Raw genomic sequence first — 19,715 nt, 5'->3', positions numbered from 1 at the left:
GTCTTTTCCCTGGAGTGGTGATGTCCAAAACTAGAGTGCATAGGTTTAGGGTGGAGGGGGAAGACTTACTAGGGACCTAAGGAGCACTTTTTCCTGCAAAAGGTGGTGCATGTCTGGGATAAACTGCCAGAGGAAGTGGTGGAGGCTGATATAATTGCAGCATTTAAAAAGGCATCTGCATGGGTTTATGAACAGGAAGGGGTATAGACCAAATGGGACTAGATTAGGTTAGGATATCTGATCAGCATGGACAAGTTGGACCAAAGGGTCTGTTTCTGTGCTGTATATCTCTATGACTCTAAGAAAAGCAGTGGTCAGAATTCTGAGGAACCTCACTATGAGCTTCCTCTAATTCAAAAACTAACCATTCACCAGTACTGTTCAATGTGACTCTTAACTTCATCGCCACATTGCTATTGTCCCTTTTGTCTTAAACTTTGTCACTTTACTAAATATCTTTTGTTACTCTATGTACTGCAAATCAACTCCATTTCCCTCTCAAAAAGGTTTGTTAGTTGAACATAGTTAGTTAACTTTGAACTAATCTGTGCTAACTTTCCTTTAATTTTTGACATGGGTCATTTCTAAAAAGCATTCTCACCACTGAGGTTAAATTGACTGTTCTAATACTGGACATAATTTTATACCACAATTTCCACCTACTTCCTGCCAACTTCAGATATACCTCCTTCTGTTCTAGTTATGAGCAGTCTCCAGAATACAAACGGGTTTCATTCTGCAGTCCCTTCACTAAACAATTTGTATGCGAGTTGAAACAATGCAGGACAGTGTAAAAAAACTGTGCATTAAGTGCAGAAGTATTTACAAGTCACAGGGAGGCTCAGTGGTTAGCACTGCTGCCTCAGTTCCAGACAGCAGGATTTGATTTCACCCTTGGGTGATGGTCTGTGTGTAGTTTGCATGTTCTCCCCTTGTCTGTGTGGGCTTCCTCCCACAGTCCAAAGATGTGCAGGTTAGGTGGATTAGCCAGGAAAATGTGGGGTTACAGGGATAGGATAGAGGGACGCTCTTTGGAGGGTCAGTGTGAATTCAATGGGCCAAATGGTTTGCATCCACCCTGTAGAGATTCTATGATCATTAAACTTACACCCTTGTACGGGATCACATATTTAAGGTGAATATTCATAAATCAGAGCAACCCATACTTAACTCCAAAAGGTAGTCCAAATCTCATTATTTTTATAAATCAGTTTTCTCTTATTAAAATTACTTCCTTTTTATCCTAATGTGGCCACAGCACCTTTGTTGGTACAAAACAGGTGAAAAGTACCAATTTACTGTCTGAGTCATGTCTCTGCACCCCCCCCCCCCCCCCGCATAAATCTCCTTTCACTTAGGGTATGTTAAAAAGGAAGCCAAAAATCTTCAATGTTGACTTCTAATCTCTTCTCACACTTCCCTTTGGTTTTTTTTTCCCATTTCCCTTCTAAATTTTGTACATTTAGCCTGATTTGCAATCATTTTATTTTTGAACATCTGCTATGTGGTTTTTTTTTGGTTCATTTTGCTCTGTCATCCAAGAAGCCACAGTTTAGTTTGTCCTATTATTCCCGCTCATGCGAGTAGACCTCAACTATTTGTGAACTATCTCCTCTTTAAGGACAGCTGTTTGCTCTGTTTTATCTATTAATTTTAATTGAAGCCTCTGATCACTCAATGCAAGAATAGGTGTCAACATATCAGTTATTAAAATTTACCACAAGCTGTGTTGCTTGCTAGCTTTTAAGAAAGGAGGACAAATATCAGAATCCGCTTGGGCCTTAAGGTAAACTATTGAAACTTGTGCCCTTTCTCTTTGCCTTCAATTTGGACTTGCATGTTTTTGGACACATGTATGTCATTCAAAAACAGCATTCCTTCTCCCAGAACTCAATGTGTCTGATAGCACCAAAAAACAAAACACTGGCATGAATAGTGGAAACGGCCTCTTTATTCAACACAAAAACATGATTCAAAGCAGCTGAAGGCTTGTTAGGTAGCGGTGTCAATATAATTATTTAATACACAAGCTAAATAGACACATTCCATTTCTACGTGATACAGTTAACATGGAGTGCAGGAATCAGGCACTTAATACAACCGGATCCATAAATGAACATTAGTGAGCAAATGGAAAGAGGTAATGTGAATCAAATGCTAAACACGTGACTGGTTTAGGCAAGGCAGTTAAAATTTGTAAAAATTGTTTTATTCAATACCGATTCTATACTGACCAAATTCTATTTCTCAGGGTGATACCAATGAATTTCTACCCTTAGCAAACAGCACATTTGATTTCACAATTAATGCTGCATTTGCTTACTACAGTCATTGAAGCTTTTCAATATTGCACCCACACAAGTTAACACAGTGACGGGTCACAGGCACTTAAATAAAGTTTGGTAGTATTCAATAAACAATTAAAACATCAGTGGCTTCATTTTTACATCTAGAATATTCTGTGAACGTTCTCTATTTCTAAAAATATCTGATTAGATGGTAAACAATCTATTTTGAAAACACTCAGGTCTGTGAATTATTTATAGCACTTCTGTCATTCTAAGATACAGTCAGAAATATATCCACAGGTCTTTCATACTATGTAAGACTTGAGTTTGGCAGCTTTCTGAAGTATCAAAATTCAAGTCATTCGATAAATACAGAGTTTTACACAGAGCATATTAAAGTCCCATTTATTGCAGTTGCCAACATCTGCTCCCACTAATAAGCACTTGCACCTTTTTTTCACAAATCTATGTGCAGAACAAATAATGGAACAATTGCACTTTGATTACAGATGATAAATGTCATATGCATTAAGCAACATGCATGTTCTGTCTTATCTATGATGTACAATTAAATTTCTACCTCTCCCACTCCCAATACCTGCCTGCAGATAGTTAAGATTTGAAGCAAGAAATTCTGTCCAATGAATGCCTTATTATATGACGGCATATTCTAAAAACAAATCCCAGTAAGAAGTATTGTTCTAACACCAACTTTAGGACCAGAACAGAATTAAGCCCATGGGTACTGATTTATAAGTGAACAAGTTACCATCAAATTTTCTTGCTGGGATTGTTAAACTCCCTGTCAGACAGCTACACTTTGGTCCCAATTTGAAGTATTTCTCTTCTTCCCTTCACTTCGACCACTTTTTTTTGTTTAAAAGGTAAAATTGAGATTTAGAATCACATGCTGGCTAAGCAGACTGTAAATACTATATTTAGGGAAAATATATAAGGTCAAGAGGGTTGAAAGCACCAAGTTCCTAGGAGTGACAACCACCAATCTGTCCTGGACCTTCCATGGAGAGGTAATGGTCAAAAAGGCACAATAATGCCTCCTCTTCCTCATGAGGCTTAGGAATTGCAGTATTTCCATAAGGACCCACACCAACGTTTACAGATGCACCATGAAAAGCATTCTCAGTGCATAATAGCTTGGTACAGCAACTGCTCTGCCTCAGAAATCTCAAAAATCAACCTCCCATTCATGGACACCATCTACACTTCTCGTTGCTGTGGAAAGGCTGCTATTAAAAGAATCCTCTCATCCCGGTAATATTCTCCTCCAACCTCTTCCTTCAGGTTGAAGATACAAAACTTGAACAAACATACCAACAGGTTCACAAGCAGCTTCTTTCCTGTTGTTATTAAACTGCTGAATGTACCTCTAATTTAAAATCTAATGTTGATCTTGCTTTTGTGTACCTCCTGTGCAGCTGTAACCTTGTTTGCCTCGCTCTATCTAAACTCCCTCTGATCTGTATGTTCTGATCTACCTGGACTGCTCAAGCCAAAACTTTTCACTATACTTAAGTACGTAACAGCAATAAATGATATTTGATTTAAAGTGCTCCTTTAACAATTAAGTTCTATATTCAAATTTTTACTATGAAACCAGGAATTACACTTGAATGGTATGTTGTTTCTAATTGTTTTTGATATTATTCATAAAAATCTTTAAAGCCATAGTTGCAAGAAAAATATATTAACAGCAGAGGTTTAAAATAATTCTTCAGAACTTCCATGCCCATTCCCTCCTCAACTGACAAGGATATGCAACGGTTATAGATGAGTAGAGATAGCATTCCTTTCTTGCAGTACATAATGCTATTTGGTCAGAAGCAAAGTTTCGTGAATCTCTACTTACAACGTCTCAGAAGGTCAAACTCCTCTTTAAAGATGAAGAATCATAATATAATTCCCACACTCCTCTTCCATAGCCAACATCATAAAACCAAACTGCCATTAAACTAGCACAATGTCAAGCTAAGAATTGCTTATCAGATGAGGTCTAATTCAGGAATTAAAGTGCTATATCAAAAATAAAATTATTTCCTATCAATAAGAACAGTAAAATTAGTAAGACCTTTGAGCTGGTCACCATAACAACCATTACTATTTTACAAGATATCACTGCCCTCTGCCAGTGACTACTAGAAGAAATAATTAAGCACAACTCATACGCTATAGAGCTTCAAAGACTCAACACTGTTGTCAATGAGAACAGAAATCACTAAATTATCAAAACATGGAAGAAAGAAATTGAATTTATACACATCCTTTCACGACATCAGGACACTACAAGCATTTTATAGCCAATCAAGTAATATCTTTGGAGCATAGTCACTAATGCAGAAAAGCAATTCAAAGAATTACAGGCTGCTCTACTTTTACATGTTTATTGCAAAAGATTAAGTGTAGCTGTGGTAGGAGATTACTATATTGTGCCTATGTGTTTACACTATCACAGAAACAGCAGAGTGTGGGGTGGGGTGGGGAGGGGAGGGGAACTAACGGAATAGGATTTAGTTTGGAATTTAAGTCTTAAAATGTCACCTTGAATTGCTATAAGTAAATAAATTTGAAGTGTTAACTATTAACAGCATCTCAATGATGCACTAGTACTACAAATAATAACCATATCACTTTAGATCATTCACTAGAACTGAACTATTAAAACATCCCACATTAAAATCTAATTGTTTCTACAGAGTCCAGTGTTAATTCAGTAGCGCAAACATTTAACTTCACAAACAAAAATAAGAAAAATAATGGAAGAATAACTAAAACCTTCCACAGACTTTACTGATGTATTTTATTAATATTCAGTCTTATTTCCTACTCCCTTTGTTATGCAAGAGGGAAAAGCTGAACAAATCCAAAATGTCGCTCATGAGAATGGATGTTTTATCTATAAAATCTCTCTTCAGCAAATGTGTGTGGATGCAAAATACATTTCAGCAGATTAATCATGGTACTGTTATCATCCCATGTTAATTCAGGCTTTACCATTTATTGTCAGTTATTGTTTAGCACATGTTCATTATATACTGCATATCATGATACTGGTTTATTTAGTAAATGGTTAGAAGTATTTATTAAAATGCTAGCACATTTTGATAATTATCAATCTTTCTACTTAACTAATGCAACAAGAATGTACTAAAACAATAGCTGGTATCTGCACCAAAGTCATTCATAGTCAATTCAAACTAGTGTTCCATACACTGAAATCCACAGATCCACCTGTAATTAATTTTCTTCTGTACTAATTCTGACCAGATAATTTTAAAACTGGACTTGGTAAATATAAATTTCTTTTGCCCTATACATGTTTCCATTGTTTTAATCAGAATGGACTCCAGAACTGTTAAGCGAATATTCTATAGTGTAGCGCTAAGTAAGTCAAAAAGGCAGGAGAGTTCATCCAGTAAGAAAAAGACATTAACAACCAATGCTTAAACGCAAAGCCTGGTTTTATATAGCACAAAAGAATGGTGCGAAAAAGAAATTGAATGCAAATTTGAATGCTAGCTTTACAATACCTCTCCAGTCATGTTCAATTTTGACATGCCTTGCTGATGCTGGTGTTAGCTTCGCCATACAGTTAAGGCACTTGATGGCTTTCAGTTCAAAGACTGGCCATTTACTGCCCAGCTTGCCCTCCAAAATAGTACTGAATTCCACAATACTTCCTTGTCCCAAATTCAGCAGAACATTCTTGAACTCATTACTAGCTCTTAGTACAATATCTTTGGTTGCATCATCTTCAAGAGTTTCATTCCCATTCGAACCATAAGGCATTCCCACAGTTATTTCAAATTTATAGCGACAAAATCTTTTAAGGTGGCAGGTGTGCTTTGTGAGGAATTTAAGCCGACAAAGATCTTCCTCCATCACAGTCACATTTTTAGGATCACATTCAGGATATGTCTCACCATACAAGCATCTCATCCAATCACTTAAGAAGTATGGAAGCATATTTATTGCAGACTCTGCACTGTTCTCAATCTCCGTGATACGGACATATTTGAACCTTCCTGTCCATGTTACTCTATGTCCCTCAAGATGACCACAAAGAATTTGAACTTGAGCCATGTTCGTCTCTTTCCAGGCACGAGGACCACAAACAAAGCTATATTGCTGCCAGGTCAAAGTGGAATTGTACACCTTCATACCTTCCGACCTGTACACATAAACCCAACAGAACATCATAATTGCAGTGAGCCAAACCAGGATGAGCTTGACAACAGAGCTCCTTGTCAGGGATTTAACTAGTGCTAACAAAGTGCCAGTTGCTTTTGTCCACATGTGAAGGACAACTGGAATTGTGCATAATACAAGGGTGACAAGAATCTTGATCAATTCCATGGAAATGAACCATTTTATTAACTGGATGAAAATCATTATTGCAACACCAATGAGTAGAATTGGTAAAGCAAAGAGAAACAGGAAATAGCCCACAGATGCCCGAATCAGACCCAATCCTGTGGATGACCTCAAGAGTTCTATAGCCAGTTCACACCATATAAAGCAGACAAGGTACGGAATTAAGTAATAGTAGGTACCTTTAAAGTTCCTCAATTGTGCCATTTTGAAGAACAAGTAAAACAATAAAAAGTACAAGAGACAGGGAATGCCAAGATTCAACATAAAGACATGACCTATTGGCATAGAGATAAAGGGCTCCCCAATAATTCTTAAGTAGGACCAGTTATCAGGAAGTGTGTAAAGGAACCCGATTACTGCACATATAACCTCTGTAATGAGGGCCCTTCGAGTATACGGTTCTGCACTTGTACTCAGACTCGTATAAGATGTAATCAAAAAGAAAATTGCAATAACTGACAGCTCTGAACAAGGAATCCAATCTTTGTCTGCAACAGGAAAGGAAAGAATCACAAAAAATGCAGAGAGCATGAAGTGGATATGTGGTTCCAAATGACTCCAACTAAAGTTCACCTCAGCCTGTTCTACATCTAGGTCTGGCTCAAAACGCAGCAGCAAGTCAGTCATTGTTCTGAAATTGTCCCATGCTTTGCTATCTTGAAAGACCTTTAGCGTACAAATTACCATGGAAATGAAGGAGAGATAAAAAATGACTAAAGGGATGATGAAAGCAAAAAAGCCAATTGTCAAATTGCTGATTATAAAGAAAAAGACAAGAGCATTTACATGGTGAAGTGGAATAATAGTATGTAACCAGTGCATTCCAGCTTTAGAGGCAAAATCTATTAGGTGCTCCTTTATTTCCATTAAGGCATGAAGTGGATATTTCACAATCTATAGGAAAAAAAGACAAAATATAATGAGACATTATAAAAAATGTTCTGTAAGGTTTGATTAGATTAGATTCCCTACAGTGTGGAAACAGGTCCCTTGGCTCAACAAGTCCACGTTGACCCTCTGAAGAGTAACCCACCAAGACCCATTTCCCTCTGACTAAAGAACCTAACACTATGGGGAATTTAGCATGGCCAATTTACCTGACTTGCACATCTTTGGACTGAGAGAGAGGAAATCCACGCAGACACGGGGAGAATGTGCAAACTCCACACAGACAGTCGCCCAAGGCTAGAATTGAACCAGGGTTCCTGGCGCTGAGAGGCAGCAGTGCTAGTCACTGAGTCACTGTGCCACCCACTTTGTAAATGTTCCCTGCCTGAGAAGCAGCAGCCGATTGATTAGATAATTGATTGATAGATGTATGGGTAGATAGAAATTAGAAACTATGATGGAGTGAAAGCTATCAAAACATTGTAAAATTATTGACAAACACCAAGTGACTGCCAAAGTAATCCAGTGTCACGTTTGACTGATTAATGAAGTAATACTATTATTATACAGTGTAATCAAACTTTAAAAAAAATGTATAAGGGCTGAAACAATGGAAACAAAAAGTTTGAGAACTCCTTAAACAGCTCCTTCCAAATTCAAAATCACTTTCATCTAAAAAGGGCAAAGGCCAACAGGTACTTCAGAAAACCATATGCAAATTTTCCTACATGCCACTCATCATGACTTAGAAGTATATCACCATTCCTTCAAAATTCTGAAACTCCTTTCCTAAGGACATTGAGAGTCTGCCTATACCAAATGAACTGCAACAGTTCAAGGTGGCAACTCACTACCACCTTCTCAAGGGCAACGAGAGAGAGATGGGGAATAAATATTGGCTCAGTCAATAAAACTCTCGTCCCACAAATAAGGCAATCAAAATGCATTGACAGTACTCAGCAAGAAATCTTTAAAAGTACTCACCTAGAACTCTATTTTGTTCGCTATTCGTGACAGTAATATTTAACATTTGGAAAATTTACAATTGCTACCTGCAACTTACATGCAGAATTATTTATATTTCTCAATCTTTTCAAGAACAAGAATTGACATGTACTAATCAGATTGATTATAACTATACTCAAGCAATCCTTACAGATTATAAATAATTCAACACATTTACTTTCTTTAGTCAACCCCAGTTGGCAATATTATAAAAGAAAGTATCAAAGTAAGAGGGACCTATTGTAATAAATTAGTGCTCACTGTACAAGTCTGTTGAACAAATCTATTTGGATTCTTAACTATACCTTCTGCTGTAAAGGCAAATCTTCAGGTAGTTTCCCTTCAAGTCCATCATCCTCTCCCTGCATTAGTAAGTTAGATGGGATAATTCCCTTGGCATACTTCTTTGTGATGTCAACAAAATCATCCAACTTCATGTCCTTGTTACCTGAAGTAGTAATAACAGTTTTGATTAACAGGAACCAACTGTATCCTTCATTGGACTATTAAGTTGCACCTTCCAATTTTATAGCATTTTATTTCTGTTCAAGGTAAGAAAACATTAGGATTTTATATACTTAGTTTTTATTGAATACTTCCAGCTAAGTGAACTTTAGTGAACTCTGACAACATGTCTTAGTTTAAGCGGACAGAATTATCCCATTACACTTGTATCACACCTGCATTCTTGAGGTCATGACATCACCGTATTGCCAAGTTGTGAAATTCATAGAAAAGTTATAGCACAGAGGAGGCCATTTAGCTAGAGTACCTGAGGTGCCTCTCTGCAAGAGCAACTCAATCATTGATACTTTTGCCAAATACATTAAACCAGTGTCCTCGTGTTCCTAAGCCTTCTGCCAATGCAAACAGTTTCTCTTTATCTAGTCTGTCCAGTCTCTGAGGAGAATTATTATAACATCACCTGTCTGATCATGGAGCTGAAGTCCTTCATCACCACAACTGTTTGTCTGATATAAACTCATTATGATGAAATCCACCAGTCAACTTTCCAATGATAGCAGAAGATCATCAATAATGAAAATAAGGTTATTACCTAACATACATTTAAGCTGACTAGGTCATTTGTTTAGCTTCGCAGTATCCTTTTCCTTGTAAAGTTGCTAGCATTTTAGGATTGAGTGATACTGATTCTGTAAGCATTAGGCTCATGTTCATAATCGCTTTATATCGCTTCACAATAGAAAATACATTTAATCTACCAGCCTGGTTTAAATTTGAATCTAGGAGTTAACAGAATACTGACATTCAATCCTCTTAAATGGCTAACCTTAGGTCAGGTATCTGAGCAGTACTGGCCATTTTATATTGGCCTCACACATCACAGTCCCAGATTAATGCAAGGCATATACAGTGACATAGGTACAAGTATTGAGTAGCATCATTGTACTCTTGGGAGTTTATGGGAGAGTAAATTTCTTTCTGCCATTCAAAGATATACTTCCTTGATTTCACTTCGCTTGCATCCTCCTTTCTCCATTTTTCATCTTTGGTTCTAATGACCATGAACAAAGAAGTTAGTAAAGCAGAAACTGGAAATGGAGATAAAATATCCTATAGCACACTAATTCCCTGATCACTGGTATTCACTTTAATATGAAAATTGAGAAAAAAAATCTCCATTCAGGGATGATTTGATTTTCCTACTCCTGGTATATCACTTTACTTCCATTAAAGACAATATTTCTTAAACTGAAGTTAAAAATGATTCAAATGAAATTGAACTAGATGAACTAAACTATTTGCATACTGAATTTCACAATGTAGCTGCTTAAGAGTTACAAAGGAGGAAGAATGTTAGCAGGTTATCTTACTTTGAATGCTGACCAGTCGCTCAAGCACTCGCCTCTCTTTCTGCAGCATTTTCGGGACAGGGCCTGGTTCAGCCTTGCTACCTGCATGATGATAAAAGCAAAGGAATGGCAATCTGCTACAACACATTGTCAATATACATTTGAAAATGTGTGAATTTCATCTGCATCAAGATGTGGATGAAGACCCAGCAATGAACCTTCTCTTTTGCCCTACCTTCAGCATTGATGTGACTAACATTCTCCAGGATTTCAGAGACAGCTACCTGCTTCTTTCGGTTTGGATTCAGCTTCTGATACATAATTAACGTAGCCTTCCGCACAGCCCGCTCAAGCTCACTCTCATTTGCAAGTTGCTTCACCAATTCCTCGTTCTCAGATGTGATGCCTTGAGGAAAAAGTAGGTGTCAAGCAATTTTTCCTGAAAACTGCATTAACACATGCAGCCATACAGTAACCTGGAAAGTAGCATGCAAACGGTTTACAAGTTTTTCTCATGAAGATGCAACATGTGCAAAATCTTCAAAATGCTGAACAGATCTACACAATCAAAAGTAAAATGATGTTTGCATTAATTATTTCAACTCTTTAAAACAATGGAAACAAAATGTGATCCGAAAAAAAGAAACATTTTGAATGATTGCACTCTTCTAAATACAGGTTTAGACTTTAGCAATTGCGTTTAGAATTGATTCAAAGCAGGCTGCAAATTGGACATCAGCTCACATTTATCACTGATTTCCATTGTCCTTTTTAAGAGCACTGTGGTATAATAGGAGCGTCAATAGGCTAGTAATTTACAGTGCCAGATTCTAGGGATGTGGGTTTGACTTCCAGCATGGCAGATGGTAAAATCTGAAATTACAGAAAAACTTGTCTGATACGATACCATAGTCATTGCTGACTTGTAAAAACTCATGTGGATTCGCCTATGCCCGTAGGGAAGGAAATCTGTTATTGTTCCCTGGTCTATGTGGGAGTCCAGACTTCTAGCAATGTAGTGAACTGCCCAATGAGATAGCAAGTGACTCAATTTCTTTTTGAATCAATACAAAGTCAAAAGAAATTAACAAAACCTCTGGGGCATCTGACATTAACTCAGGCACCAGAAACAACAACAGCAAACACAGCCTTGATGTGCAAAGCTCTTCTCATTAACATTTGGGGGTTTATGCCAAAAACTGAGTGCTGTTGCTCACCATTCAAGCTATAGCCTGACAGACACACCTACAGAATCATACCACACAGTCAATGTCCCAGACAACACCCTTCCCAGGTACATACTATTTTACTGGCAGGACACACCAACCAGAGGCACTGACATCAGGCATATCGACAAAAAAAAATGAAGCATCAATCTGGAAGCTACAGAGGTTTATTTGGATGCCAAACGTCGGAAGCAGCAAGCAATATTCAATTCAACACAGAGACCAGATCCTAATCCTGCCATATCCAGTTGTGAATAGTGTGGTTTATTTAAACAGTTAACAGAAGGTAGAGAAGGAGGATCCACAAATATGGTCATCTTGAATGATGGGGGGAGCCCAGCACTTAAATGCAAAAGACAAGACTGAAATATTCTAGGAGAAAGTGAGGACTGCAGATGCTGGAGATGAGAGCTGAAAATGTGTTGCTGGAAAAGCGCAGCAGGTCAGGCAGCATCCAAGGAGCAGGAGAATCGACGTTTCGGGCATGAGGCCTTCTTCAAGAATAGGCTAAAATATTCTAACACAGCTAAATGTGGCAAGTGGATGATACATCTCCAACTCCTCCTGAAGTTCACAGCATTTTAGATGTCATAGATTCATACAGTAAAGGCCCATCAGCCCATCAAGTCTGCAGCGATATAACTGGCATTAAAATGGGTAAATCCCAATTTCCTGCACTTAGCCTGGTCCAGGTTGATCCTCCTCTCTCTGTGGCTTCCCTCCTGTAAGACCCTGAGTTTGGTCTGACCTTTTGTGCCAAGTGGTGTTTATGGGGATTGTTGCAAGTATTTGGAACAGCATCATTAGGTTGGGATCATTTGTTGGGTTTTTGGGTAGGTTACATTATTCGGTGTTCCGTTCTCATTTGTGTTTCATTTAGTAATCTTGTAAATAAATTTTGTTTTGTTTAAAATTAAGTGGTGGACCAACTCTTGGAATATCTGTGTTACACCAGCTTAAAACTAGCAAAGTTAGAGTCTAAGCCACTTTCTTTAAATGTTCGGAGTGGGTCTAGCCTGGTCCATAATAAATACGATATTTGAAGTGTTAAGCCAAATGTTTTCAAGGTTCTAAGGCTTCCAGCCTCAATTATCTTCCCAAAGAGTACATCCCAGATTCCGATCACCCACAGTGAAGCAGCTTTTTCCCCAAATCCTATCTGAATCGCCTGCCCTTTACTCTAAAGCTATGCCCTCCAGCGATTGACTGCTCAACCAAGGGATACAACTGCTCTCTATTCACTCTGTCTTTACCCCTCATTATTGTATACACCTCAAGCATGTCCCTGCTCAGTCTTCTCTGCTCTAAAGAAAACAATCCAAGCCCCAAGCCTATCAAATCTTTCCTTATAGCACAATTTCTCCCTCACAGGAATCATCCTGGTGAATGTCTTCTGTACAGTCTCTCGTACAATCACATCCTTCTTGTGGTGTGATGACGAGAACTGCACACAGTACTTCATTTATGGCCTGTCCAATGCTCTGTACAACTCCAACATTACTTCCTTGCTCTTATATGTTATGCTATGACTGACGAAAGCCTTCTTAACTATCACATTCATGTGGTCTGCTGACTTCATGTCAGTTCTCAATTCGATTCATTCTACATGATAGTCAAGAAATGCACAGAATCCATAATGTGAAAACAGGCCATTCAGCCTATCAAGTCCACACCAACCTTTTGGAGAACATCCCACCCAGTCACATCCCTGTAATCCTGCATTTCCCATGGCTAATCCATCTAGCTTGCACATCCCCGAATACTATGGGCAATTCAGCATGGCCAATCCACCTAACTTGTACGTCTTTGGACTGAGGGGGGTAACCAGAGGACCCAGGGGAAACACACACAGACACGGGGAGTGTGGAAACTCCACACAGTCACTCAAGGCAGAAATCGAACCTGGACCTCTTGTGCTGTGAAACAGCAATGTTAACCTCTGAGCCATTGTGCTGTCCCAGACTGAAGGCATTGGATACTGCAAAGGCTCTGACAAACATCTGGTAACACTACTGAAAACATATGTTCTGGAAGTAAGTGCACCCCTCGTCAAGCGGTTCACAGCTACGACACTGACATCCATGCAACAATGTGGAAAATTATCCTGATTTGTCCTATTATTATGGACAGGGCATATCTAACCAATTCCCACTGTCTACTGAAAATCAGCAAATAGCTCATCGACAATGCTATTCAGTAATATTTGTAAAGGAAAAACTTGCTCAATGATGCTTTGGTTCTGCTAGAACCATTCAGTTCCTGACTTCATTACCACCTTGGTCAAAGAGCTGAATTCTATATATTAAGTGTAACTGCCCTCAACATCAAGGCCGCATTTGATGGAGAATTACATTGAGACATCCTTGCAGAAGTGGACTCAGTAGGATTTGAGGGAATAATCTCCACTGTTCAACATCTTGGATAGCACAGAGGAAGATGGTTGTTATTAGAGGTCACTCATTTCTGTCTGAGAATATCAGTGCATGGGTTTCTCAGATTAGCGTCTAAGGCCCAACTATTTGCAGCTGTTTCATCAATGAGCTTCCCTCCCTTGTAAAGTCAAATGTGGATGCTTGCTGATGATTGCACAACTATTAGCACAATTCGTGGCTCCCTGAATATTGAAGCAGTCCCTGTTCAAATTTTGCACGACCCAGACAACTTCCAGGCTTGGGCTAAGTAATATCTTAAAGCAATGCAACTGCCAGGAAATGGCTCTTGAACAGGAGAGCATCTAACAATTGCCCTTTGATGTTCAATGGCATTACTATTGCTAAATCCTCCTTTATTAACAACCTGGAGATTGGAGATTTGCCATTGACTGGCTACTGAACTAGACCAGCCATATAAACAATGTTGCTACAACAGCATGTCAGAGGCTGGGAATTCTGCAGCAGGTAACTCCCCTCTTGCTTCCCCCAGTACTTGTCAACCAGCTCTAAGTCACAACATGATCAAGTACTTCCTACTTGCCTGGATCACTAAAACTCCAACTACACAAGCACCTCCACACCATCCAGGACAAAGCAACCAGCTTGATCCAACATCTTCATTATTCACTTTTCAATCCTGCATCACACAATACAAGTTGCAGTGCTGTGATTCACCAAGGTTCCTTCGACAACATTTTAAATGGCGAAAGCAGCAGTTATAGTGAACTGCCACATTCTGAGAGTTTCCTTCCAATGCACACATTAGGAGTTGAAACTAGATCGCCACTCCTAGATTGCCTTTGGATCAAAATCCTTTCCTAACATAACTAAGTGTTTGTAAGCTCAGAGGATTGTAATGGTTCAAGAACGCAGCTCATCACCACCAATTCCAAGACTATTAGGAATGGATAATAAATGGCGGCACAGTCTGTGATGAATTAATTTTTAAAAATGCTAATGTATTTAATATGCAAAAAAAATTATTGCAATACATAGTTTTACAAAAGATCTAAAAGTTGGAAGACACAGACAGCCTACCACTAACCCATTTCCAAATCTGAATAGAGGGAGGGACTCTTGTGGGCGGCACGGTGGCACAGCGGTTAGCACTGCTGCCTCACAGCGCAAGAGACCCGGGTTCAATACCCGCCTCAGGTGACTGTGCGGAGTTTGCACGTTCTCCCCGTGTCTGTGTGGGTTTCCCTCCCACAATCCAAAAATGTGCAGGTTAGGTGAATTGGCCATGCTAAATTGCCCGTAGTGTTAGGTGAAGGGGTAAATGTAGGGGATGGGTCTGGGTGAGTACGCTTCGGCGGGTCGGAGTGGACTTGTTGGTTCGAAGGGCCTGTTTCCACACGAAGTATTCTAATCTAATCTTTCTCAGAGCTAAGTAAATTCTGGTACTATATTTCTCCTGAACTCCAAGTCTGTTAATCCTGTATTCAAAGAATATTAATGGATGACTAATTATGAAAAAATTGAAGCGATTAAACAATTTCCAGCTTTAGCAACTGAGCTAAAATTCTAACAGTCATACATAGCCAGATATGGCATAAAACATCCAAATGCCAACTAACATAATCAGGCTGTAAGGAGAGATTCAGTTGCAATTTCACATTGTCTGTGTCTCCACTTGCACATAACATAAGCCATTCAGTCCCCACTTTCTATTTGGGTGGGCAGACCATTTCCTTGATATATTGAACAAACTTTACTTTCTGATACTGGCTCTAAAGTCAATTTTACGAAAATGCAATGAGACTTCAAAGCAGCTTTGGGTCAATTCTTACAGATGTGATAATAGCACTGGAGTAATGCAGGTCCTTCTTTCTCACCAATTTAAATTAATGACCTCCCATCTCAGATTAACTGCTTACATCGGTCATGTATATACTTTGGGGAAGATTCCTCCTTTAAGGATGTTGAGCCTTGGCTGATTCAGTTTTTTCCTCAATGCACACCCCCATTAACCTTTCCTTTAAACTGACCCAAAGGGCAACAACAATTCCAATGCTGGTCATGCACAAGTTGGCTCCTTGAAGTCTGAGTATGTGGCCACACAAAAAAAATAGTGATACAGGGGTTACAAGCTTAGACAAATCATCTGCATATTTCAAAACGTTTAGAGGGAAGAAAAGTCATTACCTAGATTTAGACTGCAGCACAGAAATAAGCTGTTCTGCCTAGCTGGTTCACGCCAGCTCGAGGTGTCCTTCCAGCCTTTTGACAAGCAAATTTATTCTGGTATTCTTCCTTGTGAATCAGTTTCACACCCTCTCTGGTGCTTTTCTTTTAAGACTATGGAGACATGACATGAGTTTTACTGTCCTTCTTTCAACCTTTTCCCAAAGTATGGCTCATGGCATCACCTCCAAAATGGGAAAGTCAGTTTAAATAAGCAGTCAGCATTTGCCATGTGCAGTTTTGTGATATACTTGTGTTCCTATAGCAATGCAATCATTCAATCAGCATTCCTTTTTAAAAACTGTTGCACCATTTTAGCCACATAATAACTGTAGGGTACAAAAATGATATGTTATCTTTACTTCCACATGCCATTCAAAGTCTTATTATGTCTACTATAAAAAAAAAAGTACCTTTCCTTTCTGCAAGACAACCTTTAAGCAGTTTTCCAGCTTCTTTTTTGCCCTGTTTGGCAGATTGGATTAACCAGTATACAGCTGTACAGTTGTTCAGTTCTTCATCCTTTCTGCCAGCAAGCTTCAGGTAATATTTACCAACCTAATGGCAGCAGATAAAAAGGACATTATTTTTCTTTAAAATGCCACATATGCAAATCTGACAATGGCTGTCAAACGGAGGCAAACATTAAAATCCTGGATCTTCAGATAAGTATAGGCAACAAGAATGATATGGCTTTAGAAGTCAATGGTTAGGTTGCAGCAGTAGTACCATATCTACATTTAAGTTTGGACAATGCACTTGCAGAACGCTAGCAAGGTCTTACAGACTGTGAAAACGAGAATCATTGGAATGATATGGGGGATGAGAAACTTCCTTTACCAAGGAAGACAGAGAACCTATAAGGAGAAAGTCAAGATGAGGTTCAGTAAGTCTTCAAAATAACAGAAGACCTCGATGTTTTCTTTCTTACTCTGTTAGCATTGATGCAAATGTCAGGTACCAGAGTACAGTGAATTCAAGGAAATTTTCAAAAGAATCAGGCAAAAGAAGATGACTTTTTTAAACAAGAAATAAAATGCACTTCACACAAGAAAGTGCTGAATGCAGATTCAATCATAACTTTCAAAAAGGAAGCTGAAAAATTTGAAAAGGACAGAGAAAGGGAAGGAATAACTGGCTGAATAGGCTCCTATGCCTTTGGTTCAGTGAATCCTATAATAGTGATACATGTCTGGACAGTGGCTTTACTTCCTACTTATTTGTGCATGTTGAAATATGGCACCTTAGCTCAACTATGTAAATGCAATCTATTTTCCACTATTAAATAGCTGAGAGTAAAGTCAAAAGACTTCAAACATTCAAAATTGGCTGCCAATGGAATAGGGTGGTCCTTATGCGGGCAGATGGACGGACGAGATCTGGTAGGATGTGCTCTTTGTGGGGTTTCTCATTGTTCCACTCTGTCTAGATCAATCCTCATCCTTTTTCTCCCTCATATTTTGCAAATTAACACCACACACACACACACACACAAGTTTATGCAGGAGAGTAGAGAGTGAAGCTCGGTCTTCCTTAAATGAGCAGTTCAGATGGAACAAAACCGGATGTGAACAATAGCGTAGAAATGCAAAACAAATATCATTCTTCTTTAGCAATTCTAAAGAATTAGACTTACAGAACACCAGATGTAGGACATTGGTGAGACCACATATTTGAAATATAGCCTCTGTACTTTGTATTCCCCTCACAATAGACAATAACATCCTATGATTTTGTCTAATTCCAAAAGATAAGTAGTGCAGACCACAAGGTGAAGTTTTTTTCTCCTTCAGTCCTTTGGCTTTTAGCAATAGTGACATGTTGTTGTTTGTAGGGCAATAGTTCTTAGTTTCGTTGGTTGATCAGTTATACCTCAGTATTTTCCACATATTCAAGAGTGTGTTTGTTATGGTTATTTTCTATCTGTAGACTTTAGAAATTTCTCTACTGCTCTTGACAGTGTTTTTATGTAATTCTGCAGCACAACTGCTGTCAGACAAAATTTCTCATAAGGCTCGATGTCACTCAGCCTTCAAAAAGCAACACTGGGCCACACAGCTCAAAAATATGTAGCACTTCATCAAGTTGCAAAATTCTTATTACAATTATAGTCCAACTTCCGCCATTTAATAATCCCCCCAAAAATGTCACTTCTATGAAGCACTTGCTTTTTGGTTCTCTCAGGTGAAATAATCCTTGCTTCAACAGTAAGTAAATTTCCTTTTTTGCATGAGTGGATGAAGAACTTTCCTTGGTGCAGCCAGGGATACTAGCTTTGTTTCAGGACAGGGTGATTTATTATGATACCTCCTGCTTTCCACGTCTCACGAATAGCTGTGGGAATTCAGCTCTGAAATGTTTTGACGGATATTCTTGGCTTTCCAGTTCCTCTACTCTGCCAATAAAATGCAAGTCAGATTTCTTGTGTAAGAGTGGATTGCTCTGGTTCAGGTTTATAAAATCATGAGGGGCATAGATAAGATGAATAGTGAAAGCCTTTTTCCAAGGGTAAGGGAGTTCAAAACTGGAGGGCATCATTTTAAGGTGACAGGAGGAAGATTTAAAAAGGGACCTGAGGGGCAACTTTTTTCCACACAGAAGGTGGTTATGTGGCAGATGCAGGTACAGTTACAATAATTAAAAGACCCTTTGATAGCTACATGAATAGTAAAGGTTTAGAGGGATATGGAGAAAGTGAGGACTGCAGATGCTGGAGATCAGAGCTGATAATGTGTTGCTGGAAAAGTGCAGCAGGTCAGGCAGCATGGATGCTGCCTGACCTGCTGCGCTTTTCCAGCAACACATTTTCAGCTTACAGGGATATTGGACTGGTTTAGTTTGGGAAACCTCGTTACCATGGATGAGTTGAATGCAAGGTCTGTTTCCATGCTGTATGACTATCACATCTGGATTTTAATTATTTTTCTATCTATATTGAAAAGTCATATTCAGTTGCCCGACAACCTATGGTTTCATGTTCCTAGGGTACTGGTTTACCAGTATGCTCATTTTTGCAGTAAGGCTGAGTACAGTGTGATACTGGGTAAATCTTCAAAGTCAATTTAGCGATACTTCTGCTTGTTTGGGGCTGAAAATCTGCTCAAAAATCCAGTAATAGCAGACATTGTCCTGTCATTCACTACCATTTTATAATATTCTTCACCTCGCTGTGCTACTAAAAATATTTAGATTCTGAGGAGGTAATGAAAACACTAAACTATTTTTTCCATCTTGTTACAATACTTCAAGAGACAGCAGGAGCACTTCCTGTGATGATGTATGCAGTCTTTTTAGCATTTCAGCTAGACCTAACCCTGATAACATTTTTGCCACTTGTTTTACTAGAGAGTATTCACATAAAAGGTTCAGTACAGGCACCACATTACATGTACAGCGAATATTTACACCATTTAATTGATTTGACTGCTCAAATAGCACAGGGCAAAAGTGAGGACTGTAGATGCTGGAAACCAGAGTTTAGATCAGTGT

The 19,715-nt window shown here is 38.7% G+C and overlaps 1 protein-coding gene across 3 annotated transcripts in view; it reads right to left on the bottom strand.

The window, feature by feature from the left end:
• Positions 1-1,933: 1,933 nt before the first annotated feature.
• wfs1b (Wolfram syndrome 1b (wolframin)) overlaps positions 1,934-19,715 on the bottom strand; it is a 37,050-nt gene continuing 19,268 nt past the window's right edge. Inside the window, exons 1-6 of one of the 3 annotated variants that reach the window (XM_072584045.1) lie at positions 16,640-16,765; positions 16,188-16,340; positions 10,620-10,860; positions 10,406-10,486; positions 8,876-9,018; positions 1,934-7,571 (exon numbers count right to left, since the gene is read on the bottom strand). In XM_072584045.1, coding sequence (XP_072440146.1) covers positions 5,766-7,571; positions 8,876-9,018; positions 10,406-10,486; positions 10,620-10,704 — 2,115 coding nt within the window. In that variant the 5' untranslated portion in view covers positions 10,705-10,860; positions 16,188-16,340; positions 16,640-16,765 and the 3' untranslated portion in view covers positions 1,934-5,765. Of the gene's footprint in view, positions 7,572-8,875; positions 9,019-10,405; positions 10,487-10,619; positions 10,861-16,187; positions 16,341-16,639; positions 16,785-19,715 lie in introns of those variants that run through there. The other 2 variants (XM_072584044.1, XM_072584043.1) reach the window with 2 other exon arrangements.

The sequence above is a fragment of the Chiloscyllium punctatum genome, chromosome 14 (assembly GCF_047496795.1).
Source record: "Chiloscyllium punctatum isolate Juve2018m chromosome 14, sChiPun1.3, whole genome shotgun sequence".
Taxonomy (NCBI): Eukaryota; Metazoa; Chordata; class Chondrichthyes; order Orectolobiformes; family Hemiscylliidae; genus Chiloscyllium; species Chiloscyllium punctatum.
Note: the sequence above shows the minus strand (reverse complement) of the source record. Positions and strands in the feature narration are given on the sequence as shown.